Source organism: Erythrolamprus reginae, chromosome 2, assembly GCF_031021105.1.
Source record: "Erythrolamprus reginae isolate rEryReg1 chromosome 2, rEryReg1.hap1, whole genome shotgun sequence".
NCBI lineage: Eukaryota > Metazoa > Chordata > Lepidosauria > Squamata > Dipsadidae > Erythrolamprus > Erythrolamprus reginae.
The window spans coordinates 317,439,254-317,455,757 of record NC_091951.1 but is presented as its reverse complement, the minus strand read 5'-3'; the positions used below and the strand labels follow the sequence as shown (position 1 = coordinate 317,455,757).

Below are 16,504 nucleotides of genomic sequence, written 5' to 3'. Positions count from 1 at the left end.
ACCGCTAAGTACTCACTGCTTCTAATTTATTATATATATCCTAATTTATAATTTATAATATATAATTTATAATATATATTTATAATTTATAATATATAATTTATAAATGTTATATATATCTTAATTTATAAATGCTCCTAATTTATTATATATATCCTAATTTATAAATGCTCCTCATTTATCTTTTCTTCCTTTCAAATAGGTTCACCTATACTTTTATATCTTTTCTTCTGTTCTTTTCTTTATTTATATTATTACATATCTATTCTCTTCAATGTGTATTATGTATTGGACAAAATAAATAAATAAATAAAAATAAATAAATAAAGCCCAAGGAGCAATAAGCCTAAGCCAAAAAGCCTAAGGATGATATTTTATGCAGTGTTTCTCAATCTTAACATCTGTAAATTTCAACACCCAGAATTCCCAGAACTTTGTGGTCTTCAACTCCCAGAATTACAAAAGTTGGGAAACATTGCTCTAGACCAGGGGTGTCAAACTCAGACCCATCAAGGTCCATTGCTCTAGACCAGGGGTGTCAAACTCAGACCCATCAAGGTCCATGGGTCGGATCTGGATCATGGGGCCATACATACAGGATACAGCAAAGTACCAGTCCACGGTGCCTCTGCTAGCAAATATGGAGCTCAGGAGGGACATGGTCGGCCTTCTAGAGCTCAATTTTTGCTGGCAGAGGGTTGACTGTTGCAGCCAAAAATGGAGCTCCAGAGCCTGTTTTTGCTGGCAGAAGGTTCAGGCCACCATGGGCACGAACACAAATGAAATCAAGCCTGATGCGGACCTCAATGAAATAAGAGTTTGACACCCCTGCTCTAGACTCTAGTCAAAAGATTATGAAACCTGCTGAGAACCAGGAATATAAGAATGTCAATTCTTATACTCAGTGCTTCATAATGCTCAGAATTCCCTTTGTACCTTTATAGAATAGAATTCTTCATTGGCTAAGTGTGATTACAAAGAATTTGTCTTTGGTGCATATGCTCTCAGTGTACATAAAAGAAAATATACATTTGTTAAGAATCATGAGGTACAACATGTAATGATTGCCGTAGGAGTTATTTAAGCAATCAGGAAATAATAAAAAATTTAAGGATACAAGCAATAATATCATATAATTCACATGTCACTTTTATAAAACTGGACTGATATTTTCACATCTACCTTGATATTTTTTAATTGAGCCATTAAGATGAGAACCAACAGATTTGCACCAACAAATACTGGATAAGGAAAAAGAAGGAATATTGATAAAAGCAAGACTGCATTGTATCAAAGCCTCAATGCATTTCAAAGAACTACCTCTTGGTTGAGTTGAAAAAAATAACAACATGCTAAATACAAGTCTGAGTAGTATACACAATACAAAAAATATAATAATAACAATAACAATAAATTAGATCACTATGCTGGATTTCATATTTTATCACCAATCGACTGCTTCCCAAGTACCGAGCACTGCGTGATATAATAATAATAATAATAATGATAATGATAATGATAATAACAACAACAACAACAACCAAGATCACTATGCTGGATTTCATATGTCATCACCGGTTGGGTGCTTCCCAAGTACCCAGAACTGCGTGATGATGATGATGATGATGATGATGATGTTAATAATAACAACAACAATAGAGATCGCTATGCTGGATTTTGTATGTCATCACCAGTTGGGTGCTTCCCAAGTACCCAGCACTGTATGATGATGATGATGATAATGATGATAATAATAATAATAATAATAATAATAATAATAATAATAATAATAATAATAATAATAATAATAATAATAATAGGAGCGTGAGAAGCCAGCTCCAGCCTCATCCAGCAGAAAGATGCTTTTAGTCGCAAAAATAAAATACAAGGGGCGAAGCGAGTCGCCTTCCAAGCGGAGCCCGCCAGGCATTTTCTCCCTGAAAACGACGGCCGCCCCGACCACCCCGCGAATCAGTAGCCCCTCCGCAGAGCGCTAACCGCGGCAGACGCTCCCCTTCCTTCCTCGTAAACAAGCGCGGCCGTCAGTCTCCAACTCCTCCCTCCCCGCTTCTCTCTCGGGGGAAAGCCCAAGCCGCCTTGGCATCGCGCCTGCGCCTTTGCCCGAGTCCCTACTCCAGTCTCTGGCCGTGTGAACGCGGACAGGTGGCCTGCCGCTGGGCTTCCACGACCCGCCTCATCCCGTCTCTCCCTCTCTTCCAACGCGGCCCCCGCACCGGAAAGCCATCCAGCTCCTTCGAGGCAAACTGACGACAGCGGAAGCCTAATCCCACTGTTCGGGCTGGGCTGGAGCTTAGCTGTCTCTCTCCGCCCCGAGGGTTGCGCCCGAGCGGCGGGTCAGTCTCTGGACAGCTGGGCGGCGGGGCCACACCACAGCAGGCTGCGCTCTCGGCGTTCTCTGAGCCCCGCCGCTGCCCGCCGCCGAGAGAGGCCGCCAGGCGCCCGAAGAGTGCCAGGCAGGTGCGAGGAGAGCGTTGCGCGTCGGCGGCGACCATGTCTGCGCGCTGCTGCGCCGGCCAGGTAAGGCGCGAGCGAGCGCAGCCCCGCCGGGTTTCTGTCCCCGGGTGAGGGAGCCTAAGTTCCAGCCCGGCTTCGTGGCGAGCGGTCTCCTAGCGGGGGAGGCTGCGCCAGCGCTTTTTTTCGCCCCACGACGCCGTTCAACCCCGCGCCTTCGCGGCGGCCAGGAGATGCGCTGGCGGGTTGCGCTTCTCCCGGCGGAAGCCTGCCCCCCCTCCCCCGGTCACCAGATTTCCCAGCAATTCTAGGAGATCCCGGGATCGCCCTAAAGATCGAACGGAGCTCTTCGTCTGATTTCCCCGCTGCAAATTGCTTTCCCTGACGGTTGAATGGGCGTCGGGGATCGCTTGGCAGCCTTTTGCTCTTGGTTGTTTCAACCGGAAATCAGGGCCAAGCTGGCGATTGCAGACTCGCCTTTCAGATGTTGCTTTGTTTTTTCCTCTTTGGGTCGATTTGCTTATATCGTTTGTAAAATGTGTGGCCTGCTTTATTACCGGCGAGGCTTTCAAGGGAATTTAAGCAAAACAATCCAGGATTGATTAAAGAAGACCTGCTAGTACAGTATCTGTCTTTTGATAAAACAATAGTTATGATTTAGCTGCAGTCACATCCACAGTTGTCATAATGCAACCCAATCCCAATTTTAATTTTTATGTCTGTATTATACACTGCTCAAAAAAATAAAGGGAACACTTAAAAAATAGAATAGAACTTCAAGTAAATCAAACTTCTGTGAAATCAAACTGTCCACTTAGGAAGCAACACTGATTGACAGTCAATTTCACATGCTGTTGTGCAAATGGAATAGTTGTGCAAATGAAATATTCAATGAGAATATTTCATTCATTCAGTTCTAGGATGTGCAATTTGAGTGTTCCCTTTATTTTCTTTAAGCAGTATATTTGTTTAGCCTAAGAAAATTAACTATTCTACTGTGGGGTGGAGTCTGCGTAGAGGGGCGGCATACAAATCTAATAAATTATTATTAGTAGTAGTAGTATTAGTATTAGTATTATTACAATGTTCTGCTGAACTATGATTTGCTGAATAAAGCACCGCTGCTTTAAATAAAGCATGAGGCAAGTATTAATCCAACATGTAAACTAGGTTACTGTAATAGCCTGATGAAGGAAAGCATGAATAAATGTACTGTCTCCAAACTTCACTTTGTACTGTTAAAAATGTATGCCCTCTTCCAAATAAGAATCAAACAAGAAAACTGACAATTTAAAACCAGGAATAGCAAATCTCTATTTAAAAAGATGCACCTACTTCTGTATTATTTGTATTTCCTATGCTGCAATTGACAGAGTTGTCCTGAAGATGGAGGAAGTTGACCCTTTCCCCCTATATAATTTTTCATTCTGCCTGCAGAATAAGAGAGACTAATCACCATTCTATATTCTAGATCCGATTCTTCCTATTTTCATACGTCATAACATAAATATGTGTTTATGTTCTCTAACTGTGCATGTGAAATATGTTAATATATGAAAGAATGGTTGAACTTGATAGCATCTTGACTTTCAACTGGTGACCACATATGGTAACAGCTTGTAAAGAATTTGGTGTCCACTTGACAATCTTGCCATGTGCATTTTTTATCTTGTGTATTTCATATCCAGTAAGTGTCTACAGAAGTCTTAACCCAACGAACAGTTGTTTTGGTAGTACAGTAATTTTTAATTAAAAATTGTAATTACAACAATAAAAACTAATAAGAATATAAAGGAAAAATAGAAAAAAATTAAGAATACAGTATAGTGAAGAAAAGGTGATATATAAAGAAGTTGTTTCTCACTTTCATCACAACTATAAACAATTTTACTAACATATCACCTCTTAAAATTCCACAAATGATCTTGTCTTCCTCTATCCCATCGTTTATCTATATTCCAATCCATAAAGTATTGCCATTTCAGTCCTGGTATCAACAAAAGTCTTTAAAAGTAATCAGAAATAATATTTTAAACTTAGTCAAATAACCCAATTTTATATTCCTTCCTTTTACTTCTAACAATCTAAATATTTAATCCATTCAAATGATGTCATAAAATTTAAGATATTTTCATTTTGTCTTTGTTCCTTCTCATGATATTCTTCCAACTTTTAACAAGCCTTTTTCATAAATCCAAAATTATCCACCTCACTATCTTGGGTTACTGTTTATATATCACTTTTAATTATTAAGTCAGCCAGTTTCTTTTTGTCAGTTAACATCTTTTTCCACTGCATTCTTGTAGCCTGTAATTTGTATATCCATTTTCAATCCAGTCTCAATCTTGTCAAGTAAAACTTGTTCCTCTTCTATAATATATTTTGACAGTTTCCACATAGAGGCAGATGTCTCTGTTGATACTACATTATTAAAATTAATGTTTTAGTCCATTACTGAAATCTGTCCAATTTTGGTTGATTCTGTCATTGTAAGTTATTTCAATTTTTTTTTTTTGCGGTTTGTATTCTCCTTTAATTGTAATATTTAGTTCCTCCTAGAGCAGTGATGGCGAACCTATGACACGGGTGCTACGGGTGGCACATGGAGCCATATTTGCTGGCACATTAGCTGTTGCTCTAGCTCAGCTCCAACATGCATGTGTGTGCTGGTCAGCTGATTTTTGGCTCTCAGAGATGCCCTGGAAGGGCGTTTTTGGCTTCCAGAGAGCCTCCGGGGTAATGGGGGAGGGCATTTTTGCCCTCCCCATGCCCCTTGGAGCCTGGGAAGTGTGAAACACAAGCCTACTGGGCCCACCAGAAGTTGGGAAACAGGCCATTACCAGCCTCCAGAGGACCTCTGGGGGGGAGCTGTTTTTGCCCTCCCAAGGCATTGAATTATGGATGTAGGCACTCACACATGTGCGATAGCGCACGCCCATGCTTTTTCAGCACCCAAGGGAAAAAGGTTTGCCATCACTGCTCTAGAGTGTCCAGTTTTTAAAATCTTAAGTTTCTTTTAAAAATTCAGAACAAAAGAATTTTCCCATGGGAAGTATTCTTTGTAATTTATTCCAAAACCTTATTTCAAATTTATCTGGACATTTAGTCTGTTTGTAACTTCTTAAAAATAAAGTTTTAATCCTTTTGACATTTCTCCCAAAGTTGTTTTGGGGGGAGGGGGTGGTGATTTGTTTTTTGAATGAGAAGCAAAATGTTTTCAAATGAAAAAAAAAAGTTGCCTTTTGGAAAAATACCTTTGGGTCAAACATGATCTGGATGATTGAGGATCTCCGAGACCGCCTGCTGCCGCACGAATCCCAGCGACCGATTAGGTCCCACAGAATAGGCCTTTTCCGGGTCCCGTCAACTAAACAATGTCGGTTGGCGGGCCCCAGGGGAAGAGCCTTCTCTGTGGCGGCCGCGGCCCTCTGGAATCAACTCCCCCCGGAGATTAGAACTGCCCCTACTCTCCTTTCCTTTCGTAAGCTCCTTAAGACCCACCTCTGTCGTCAGGCATGGGGGAACTGAAACATCTCCCCCGGGCAGATACAATTTATGAATGGTATGTTTGTATGTATGTGTGTTTAGAAAATGGGGTCTTTTAAATATTTTTAAACAGTAATTTAGATTTGTTGTAGATTGTTTTTTCACTTTGTTGTGAGCCGCCCCAAGTCTGCGGAGAGGGGCGGCATACAAATCTAAATAATAAATAAATAAAAAAATAAAATCTCCATAGACATGTTGTTATTGTTGGTTTTTTTCAGAAAAAAAATATTTTAAAAAAGTCTTGTTAAAACTTTATTTCTTTGAATATTGAAGGAACTCACCATGGGCTTTCAAGCTCCTCCTAATGGCTGAAAAGCAGCTAACCAGCAATTAATGGTTAGTAAAAGTGATAGTGATCTTGTAAAGTAATTAGAAAAGAAAGAATGCAAATTTAGCACCCTTTCAAAGGTACAGATGGCTATTCCCACATCTCCCAAAATTCTAAGTCACCTGAGTCTCCTGTTTTGCAATCTCATGAGGTGCAACTATTTGTTACACTTGTGGGTGCTCTCAATTCTGCCCTTGTCTGAACATGAAATTATGAAGAGCCAGTTCACTCGCTGGCTCTTTATTCTGCTATAGTAGTCAGTTCTGTAATTTCAGATCCATCTTTAGTCTGTCATTTCTTGCCTTGGAAATCCCCCAATCAACAAATCTTACATTCTACAGAAATATTCAGTAGTATCAAATGGTTGTCAGTCAAACCTATAGAGCACGGGTGTCAAAATCACAGCGATGCATTGCCGTCACATGATATTTTGTGACTTTTTCCTTTTTGGAGCTGGGTTGGCTGTAGCCTGCATGTGATGCATCCGGCCCGCAGGCCACCAATTTGACATCCTTGCTATACAACCATAATTTCCTTGTGGTCTCCCATTCAAGCAGTACCCAGGTTCAACTCTTTTCTTTTTGAGTCCGTTATTTCATCTTAGTTAGATTGTGAGCTGTATTGACAACTGTTTTGTGACTATTAAATTTCCACTTCCACATTACTATATAATCCAACACATTTTAACAGCAAGCAGAATATCAATAGCTCAAAACTGGAAAAGGGAAGAGGTACCATCAGACAGAAAAATGATTAAAAAAATATTCGATTGCACCGAGTATGATTCTTTAACACAAAAACTGAAAGACAACAAGGAAACAAAAAATATAACCACATGGGACAAGTTCTACAACTGGATCAATGAAAGGGAGAGAGTTACAGAAGGGAAGGGAAACAAAATACAATAAAACAAATTATAAAAAGATCAAGAATAGGGGGAGAGAAGAAGAACAAAACATGACGATTTATTTGCTTGCTCGCTGACACCCTTTTTCTTTTTTCTTTTTCTTTTTCTTTTTAGGATAGAAATAAATTAGAACTATAACAATCATAATACTAAACACACTATTTAGAAAAGGAAGTTTTAGACCAACGATTAAGCAAACTTTAAGAAATATGATTCCGCTGACTGAATAGCCGGGAAAATAAAAAATAAATATAGCTGCAGATTGGCAGCGGGGGGGGGGGGAGGGGTTGTCTTATGTTCAATGTTATTGTTAAATGTGGTTCGTTCGACCCTATTGGAAACAATGATCAGATGCTTATGATACCAACACCTTGTCCTGTCAACACTGTTTTGTATTGTTTCTTTGTATATATTTGTATATAACCAATAAATATTATTTTTTTTAAAAAAAATTCCACTTCCTGACAAAAATAACAGATACTGTACGTTATTTTTCTACCATATGATGACAGAGAACAATTTAAAGCTAGCTACTTTTTTTGGCCAACACACTGAGCTAAGCTTGATTTGTTTACCAAACATTCATGAATAAGCCAGTATTGGATTCAGCCATTGTGCTAGACCAGACAAACCATAATGTGGCTTTAGGTGTTATTTTCAGTGACAGATCTGCCCTCCGATGGGAGTGAACTAAATTCCTAGATTAAGAAAAAAATATTTTTTTTCTGCTTTGAAAGAGAAATAACTGCCCTATTACTTGAACAGCAGTGATTTGTTTTTGCTTGTTTTGCTTACATTTCACAGGAAACAGGAATTTACATGTGGCTTTTCTATAGAGCCTCTCAAGAGACTAAAATTTGACCTCTGTCTTAAATAAAGCAGCTGCAGTGGAAAACATTTTATTTTTTTCCAGGAGTCATTGCATATAAGTGTAATGTAGATACAAGATTGTCTGTGTGACTATATTTTTATTTATATTACATCTTGTCTTACATATTTTCTTTAAAAATAAACTATAAGCTTGCTAACTTTGAGGTCCTATTTAATTAGTATAAAATTCAAATTACTGCAACACTTTCTAATAAAATTTAGCACTTTTTTAGTAGGAACTGAACAGAGGAAAATTTCTGTGGTGAGTTTTAGTAAGGAAATTTTATTATACATTTATATTACATGAAGAGAATAGTTCAGTTTCTTTTTTTAGTTCTGAACATGTGTATATGCCATATAATTTTTAAGAAATATTCTTAGCAACAGCAAATAAAATGTATTCTCCTCTCCAATTTTTTTGTGGTTTTCTATGATGTTCTGCAGTTCTTAGCATTGCTTATACAGTACTCTTAAATTAACTACTGTATAGTTTTCTCCAATCTTGACCAAAATAAAAAGTCTCCCTCAAGTTAAGCATTCCAAATGTTCCGGGACTCAAGATTTAGAATTCCAGTGCATCTTGAGAATTGGCTAAGTTGGAGAAATACTAGGTTGAAGAAGAATGGTTTAAAGGCAGAATGCCAATCTGTAGTATTAAGAAATAAGCCAACTAAAAGTTTAGACAGATGTTAGTACTCAAAATATGTGGTCCTCCTATTTTTGTAAATTGTAGTTAAATATTTTAGGGCTTGCTGCTGTTTGACAAAAAAAATGGGTTCTGGATAGTATAGACCAGCTGTTGTTTAAAAGTTTGTATACAATATATTGTTTTTCATTTTTTAAAACAATTGATCCTATGAATGAATCAATTTCCTAGCTTGGTGGCAACAACTAGCCATTTTGAGTGATCTAGGAAGAAAAAAATGACTTACGACTGGTCCTCATAATCATTACTGTAATAGCATCTTTATATTAGATTCAAAAGCTTAGATAGAAGGAACTTTGGAGATCTTTTAGTCCAATCCCTTACCCAAGGTCGGAGACCTTATTGCATCCCAGACAAAGACTGTCCAATCTTTTTTTGAAGGCCTCCAGCAATAGACACCCAGAACTCCAGGAGGCAAGCTGTTTCATTGATTAATAGTTCCTAGGAATTTTCTCTTTAAATCTAGATTGGGTCACTCTTTAACAACTTTTCCATCAGTTACTTCTTGCCCTGTAGTCAGGTGCTTTGGAGAATAAGTTGAAACCTCCTCCCAGTGACAGTCCCATATAGCTATTGGAAGATAGCTATGATGTATTATCACTTCTTGTGATCTTGAGGCTATCCCTCTGTTAATGCAGGGAGGTATTGGTTTTTTAGGCAGCTGTAGCACGCTACAGACTTATACTTCTCTGGTTTTCCACTAGGTCAGTGATGGCGAACCTTTTTTTGTTCACATGCCAAAACAGTGGGTGTGGGTGTGTTAGCTTGTGTGCATGTGTGCACACCCCTTCCCTCCCCCCCCCCCATGCATGCACACTCCCCCGTGCTGTCCCATCCTGTCCCCCCCCCCTGCATGCATGGTAGGTGAAAAAAATGCTCAAATGTGAAACTGGAAGTTCAGAGAACGGACTTCCGGTTTGCCGTTGTCCTGTTTTTTGCACTCCGGGGTTTCAGGAAGCTTCCCTGAACCCTCCATCATGCAAAAAACAATGCAATAGCAAACCAAAAGTTCATTTTTCTGAATTTCCAGTTTGTCTGTTGGGGAATTTTTTTGACTCCAGGGCTTGGGGAAACTTCTCTGAAGCATCCAGAGGGCGAAACGGACTTTCCCAAGGCCAAAAATCAGTGGCCAGAGCCCACATGGCGCTGGAGAGCTGACACAGGGCAAAGTGTCACGTGCCCTACAATATGGCTCTGTGTGCCACCTGTGGCACACGTGCCATAGGTTTGCCATTACAGCACTAGAACATCTAGATCCTAGACATCAACTGTTGAACCAGGTACTGCCTATTTGGTACCTAGATAGAATGGGAACTCATCAAATTCACAGGCAACACCAAATTTGGGGGAATTGCCAACACCTTGGAAGACAGATTCAAAATTCAGAAGAATCTTGACAGACATTGTGACCTATCCGTCAAGACTCAATTCAGTGATGAGAAAAACAGAGACCTGTACTTAGGCCGAAATATACCTATTGCCTGGTCACCTGTTGAGAACAAGAATCTTCTCCAAGTAGCCCTTTAGTCAAAAGCTTGTAAATGTAAGGTAATTCTCAATCATAAATTAATTTTGGTTTGGCAGGTTTTGATAGATTAACTAACTGCCTTCTACCGCACGAATCCCAGCGGCCGATAAGGTCCCACAGAGTTGGCCTTCTCCGGGTCCCGTCGACCAAACAATGTTGTTTGGCGGGCCCCGGGGGAAGAGCCTTCTCTGTGGCGGCGCTGTCCCTCTGGAATCAACTCCCCCCAGAGATTAGAATGGCCCCCATCCTCCTTGTCTTTCGCAAGTTACTTAAGACCCACCTATATCGCCAGGCATGGGGGGACTAAGACATCTCCCCCAGGCTTATTATATTTCACGTTTGGTATGTATGTGCTGTGTGGTTTTTAATTGTTGGGGTTTTTATATATTTTATTATTAGATTTGTCCCATTGTTATACTGTTTTTTATTACTGTTGTGAGCCGCCCCGAGTCTTCAGAGAGGGATGGCATACAAATCTAATTAATAATAATAATAATAATAATAATAATAATAATAATAATAATAATCTATACAATTAACATATTCCCCCCAAGGATGTATGCTCTGCCCACTTCTTTTCTCTCTCTATACCAATGGCTGCATCTCAAACAATCCATCAGTTAAACTACTGAAGTTTGCAGATGATACAACAGTCATTGGTCTCATTCGAGACAATCTGCATACAGACTGGGAGGTTGAACAACTAACCTTGTGGTGCAACTGGAACAATCTAGAACTGAACACATTCAAAACCGTAGAAATGGTGGTAGCCTTTAGGCGAAACCCACCCATACTTGCACCTCTTAAAATACTAGACAACACAGTATCAACAGTAGATACCTTCAAATTCCTAGGTTCTATCATATCTCAAGACCTAAAACGGACACCTAACATCAACAAATCATCATGCACAGATTCCGGAGGCTTTCCTGACACCTGGGAAGGGTGACAAATGGCCCAACGGGAAGTTTGGATGCTTCAGTGAGGCATGCGCGCATGTGCAGGGGGACAGCGCAGGGGGGTTGTGCGTGCAGTGGGAGGAGATCATTGCATTATAGGTGTGGGCAGACATGTACATGCACCCTTTTGGCACCCAAGCAGAAAAAGGTTCGCCATCACTTGGTGTAGGATGTAACTTAATGCCATTGAACAACTAATTTATTTCTGCTGCTTGTATTAAGAATAGCTTCAAAAATTAGTTTACATCTCTGAAACGTATAACATTCTAAGCAAAATATTTGTGGAGATGAGATGCATAGTACTCAAATAGACTGCCAAAAAAAATAACGCAGAACTACCATATTAAATGGTAATACCATAAATACCAGAAATATTTACCTTCCAGCAGACATGGTTGGTAAATCCACAGTAACTGAATTTAAACATGCCTGGGATAAACATATATCCATTGTAAGATAAAATACAGGAAATAGTATAAGGGCAGACTAGATGGACCATGAGTTCTTTTTCTGCCATCAGTCTTCTATGTTTCTAAATAGGGGAAGGAATTTGGTATGTAGAATAATAATTACATATCCTATCAGTTGCACCTGATGTCAATGGCCAAAATATATTGAAATTTTATTTTTAATACAAGATTATTCAGAAATAATAACTATTATGATCCACGGTGATCGGACTACGTTAGATTATGATTCATCCCTTCACTTCAGTACAAACCTCATGAAAAAAAATACATCAATGTCTCATTTACAACATGAAATTCTTCCAAAATTACCTTAAATGTGAAGTAACAAATATAATACATTTCAGTTCAATTAAGGGTACTTTTCAGAAGGTAGCATACCAACATTCACTATTCTGCTTAGCTATGTACAGTATAGTGCATCAAATTTTAATATGATGTATTATTTTTTTTGTTTAGTATATTACATGAATACAGATTACCAGACTTTATAATGCATGGTTGTTGATTATTCTGTTGTCACATCCATTCAGATGGAATAAGCATTTACCACATATTTAAATTGTTTAGTAATTGAAGCATGTTTTATTGATTTTCTTAATTTTTAGGCTGTTGGGCATATCATAGCTTAGCATTGTGTGTGGGCTCATTTTGTGGATTTTCATAGTACTATACCAATCTTACATTAAATAAATGTAACTTTACTGAATTAGTGGGATTTAATTTTGAGTTGAGATACATGCTTATGTTTAAAAAAGAAACCCAGCAACGAAAACGTTTTAAATGTTTCTAAATTCATAATTTGATCATTTTTAAATAGTTATGCTTCATATGTAAACCTAAACTAGCTTTTGATTTTGTTTTATTTTAATCTGAAACCTGATATTTTTAGACTATTATATGTACATTCCTCTCCATGGAGTTTAGTGGTTTTTTATTTCTGATGTTAACAAAAACTCTGATCTTTAACTCTGTTTTTATAAAGGAATACAACCATAATGCCTCCTTAAGGAATGCCAGATATCTTCAGATGGTTATTTTATTTTATTACTCTTGTTAGTTTTTGCCTATCTACTATGGTATTTCCATTTTTTGATGTCTCGTTCATTTTTGTAATTTTCATATATTGAAAATCACAGTCGGAAAGGGTGGGTTCTGCTAAAAGCAGATAAGCAGCTGCTTCTAGAGTGGTGCATATGAGTAGAGTAGAATAGAATAGAATAGAATAGAAAACTTGGAAGGGACCTTGGAGGTCTTCTAATCCAACTCTCTTCTTAGGTAGCAGACCCTACTCCACTTCAGACATGGTTATCTAACATCTTCTTTAAAAATTCCAGTGTTGGAACATTCACAACTTCTGGAGGCAAGCTGTTCCAACTCCCTGAGCCTAAGCAGGGGGTTGGACTAGAAGACCTCCAAGGTCCCTTCCAACTCTGTTGTTGTCTTCTTCTTCTTGTTGTTGTTATTGTTGTTGTTGTTGTTGTTGTTGTTATTACAGTGATCCCTCGATTTTCGCGGGGGTTACGTTCCAAGACCTCCCGCGAAAATCGATTTTCCGCGATATAGCGGTGCGGAAGTAAAAACACAATTTTTGGCTGCCCCCCGCCCGCCCGCCCGCCCGATTTCCCTCTGCCCGGCTGGGGAGGTAGATTCGCCGCCCCCACCAGCCCGATCTCCCTCCGGTGGCTGGGGAGGTGGATTCGCCGCCCCCACCAGCCCAGTCTCCCTCCGGTGGCTGGGGAGGTGGATTCGCCGCCCCCACCAGACCGATCCTTTTCCTTATCAGCGAAAATATGTTACACACAGAAGCCATTCCTCCTTTGGCTGGGGAGAAGAGACTCCACCGGGCGCGAGCTGCTCTGTTATTCGCCGCTCCTCGCCGCCTTTGCCTCGCTTCGCCTCAGCTGCTGCCTGCTGCCTTCATCTTCTCCCCAAACTCCTCCTTCCCCGCCAAAGCAGCCACCGCAGTCGAGCGCGTGAGCGATGCAGGGCAGCCCAATGCCGCCGGGAGGGGAATCCAAGCTGGGGACGCGGATCCACTGCCCACGCAGCCCGATCTCCCTCTGTGGGGGGGGCGATGAACCGACGATCGGGGGCTGTCCGTCCCTGTTGGGTGGTGCAGGGCAGGCACAGGGAGGGAGGGAGAGAAAGGAAAGAGAGAAAAAGGGAGGGAGGGAGAGAAAATTGAATGAAGGAGGGAGAGAAAGAAAGAGTAAGGGGTAGAAACGATAGAGAAAAAGGAAGAGAAAGGGAGAGAGAAGTGACTCTTGGTGATGACGTATGATGTCATCGGGTGGGAAAAACCGTGGTATAGAAAAAAACCCGTGGAGTATTTTTTAATTATTATTTTTTGAAAAACTGTGGTATGGCGTTTCGCGAAAATCGAGACCGCGAAAATCGAGGGATCACTGTATAATTATTATTATTATTGCTGTTATTATCTGTCAGGAAATTTCTCCTTAGTTCTAAGTGGCTTCTTTCCTTGTTTAGTTTCCACCCATTGCTTCTTGTTCTACCCTCAGGTGTTTGGAGAATAGTTTGACTCCTTCTTCTTTGTGGCATCCCCTGAGATATATAGCCCCTCCCTGGTACAGAGCTGGAGGGATCAGGCCTGGTGGCTCAACTGTTAATTCTCTGCCTTACAAGGCAGAAGCTGCCAGATCGAATCCCAGTAAGGAAGGGTGTGGCTAGCTGATGAGACCAGAACAAGGCCGAAATGTGAAAATTAAGGGAGACTAGGATAGATCTATTTCGGCCTTATTTTGGCCTCATTTATTTATTTATTTATTTATTTGTTTATCAGATTTGTATGCTGCCCCTCTCCGAAGACTCGGGGCGGCTAACAACAATGAAAAGAGAATGAAAACAAATCTAATATTAAAAATAATTTTTAAAACCCCAATTTAAAGAACCACTCATACATACAAGCATACCATGTATAAATTCTATAAGCCTAGGGGGAAGTTAAATTTCAATTCCCCCATGCCTGACGAAAGGCAAGGAGGGTAGCCATACGGCCCAGAAGAAAGGAGTGTGTCTTTTGCTGCATAAGGGTGTTGCTTAAATTTACCTTAGTTAAAATGTGGATAAATGTCCTGGCTCAACCGGTGAATAAATAGAATATTTGAAAGCAATAAACCAAGTTTCTATTATGGGAGAAAAGAGCAGGCTGTTCTCTCCTCCTTCTGATATTCTAGATAATGTTGCTGTATTTTACAGCCTTTTCTTTTTGAAATCCTCTGGCCAACCTTAGTAGAGTCTCCTTCCTTTCTTTCTTCATTAGATATAATACAGGTAGCCCTCGACTTATGAACCCAGTTGAGCCCAAAATGTGTTGCTAAGTGACAAATTTGTTTAGCGAGTTCTGCCCCATTTTACGACATTTCTTCCCACAATTGTTAAGTGAGTCACTACAGTTGTTAAACTAATAAATTGGTTGTTAAGTGAATCTGGCTTCCCAATTGGCTTTGCTTGTGAGAAGGTTGCAAAAGGTGATCACATGACTTTGGAACACTGCAATGGTCGTAAATGTGAGGCAGTTGTCAAGCATCTGAATGTAAGTCACATGACCACGTGGATAATGCAACAGTCATAAGTGTGAAAAATGGTCGTAAGTCACTTTTTTCAGTGCCATTGTAACTTTGAAAGATGACCCAATAAACTTATAAATCGAGGCAAGATTCCATACATTCTCACTGAACACTAAATTTGCAGATGCATTTGGGATAGAGAAAGGCTACAAGGTACTGTATTTTTTTTTTTTTGCTAACAATGGTGTGAAAAAACTGTTTTTATTCTTCACAGAAAACATGAGATGGGGAAACAGAAAACACACCAGATCTGTTCATTCTAGTACAAAGGGGGGGAAAATAAATTGTTGCATGCTTGCTGTTATTGTGTAGTTTCTTTTGCTTTGGAAAAAATATTTTAAGCTTTTTCTGTTTTTCCTAATCAACATTGATGTAAATTAGTGTGTACACACATGAATATGAGTATGAGATGCTCACATGGGGGCCTTTATACCTATGAAAGGCAAGTGTTTATGTAGATAAAGTCATGCTTATTTTAGCAGGCATGGCTCTCACATATAAGTTTTGTTTTCTGAAAATGAAGTTTTGTAAATGAAATGTCTATTTAATATTTAGATATTGCAGCATCATAAAAGGTTCACCTTTATTTTTTTTAAAAAGAGATTGAATCATTTCAGATTACTAGTAGCAAACTTGGTTTAGCAAATCAAGGTTCAGATCCTTCATCAGACAGGAATTTGTTCAGTTTCAGCAAACTTGGCAATAGCCTGCTCTTGAAAGACTGGTTTTAAGAAACCCTGGAGCAGAATCCCAGTTTCTGTAGGCATTCAGAGAAAAATAAAGATTGCAGGGTGTGACTTTCTTCTTAAGCTGTATTTTAATATCCAGTTTGTATAAATTATGCAGTGTTTCTCTCCACTGTTGTTCATCTTGCCTGGGATTACTGCTGGATGCCAAGTGAGATAGGACATCATTTGCATGAACAATTTTAAGAATAATATTTTTCATGTTTACCCATGACTGTGTACAGCCACATTTTGATAACTCCTGCGACGTAGCTGGAACCAATTGTATTGGCTTTGCCATTCCATTGGATTATTTCAGAGACGTGGAGAGGGGGGAATCTACTGTCTATCCTCCATACTAACCTACCGAGGCATCGTGCTCTGGAGAGTCAAGAGTATTTATTTA

At 39.6% G+C, this 16,504-nt stretch overlaps 1 protein-coding gene across 1 annotated transcript in view; it reads left to right on the top strand.

Moving 5' to 3' along the window:
* Positions 1-2,082: 2,082 nt before the first annotated feature.
* Positions 2,083-16,504, top strand: part of SERINC5 (serine incorporator 5) — a 53,622-nt gene continuing 39,200 nt past the window's right edge. Inside the window, exon 1 of the mRNA XM_070743248.1 lies at positions 2,083-2,538. Within this exon, the coding sequence (XP_070599349.1) occupies positions 2,512-2,538 (27 nt within the window). The 5' untranslated portion in view covers positions 2,083-2,511. The remainder of the gene's footprint in view (positions 2,539-16,504) is intronic.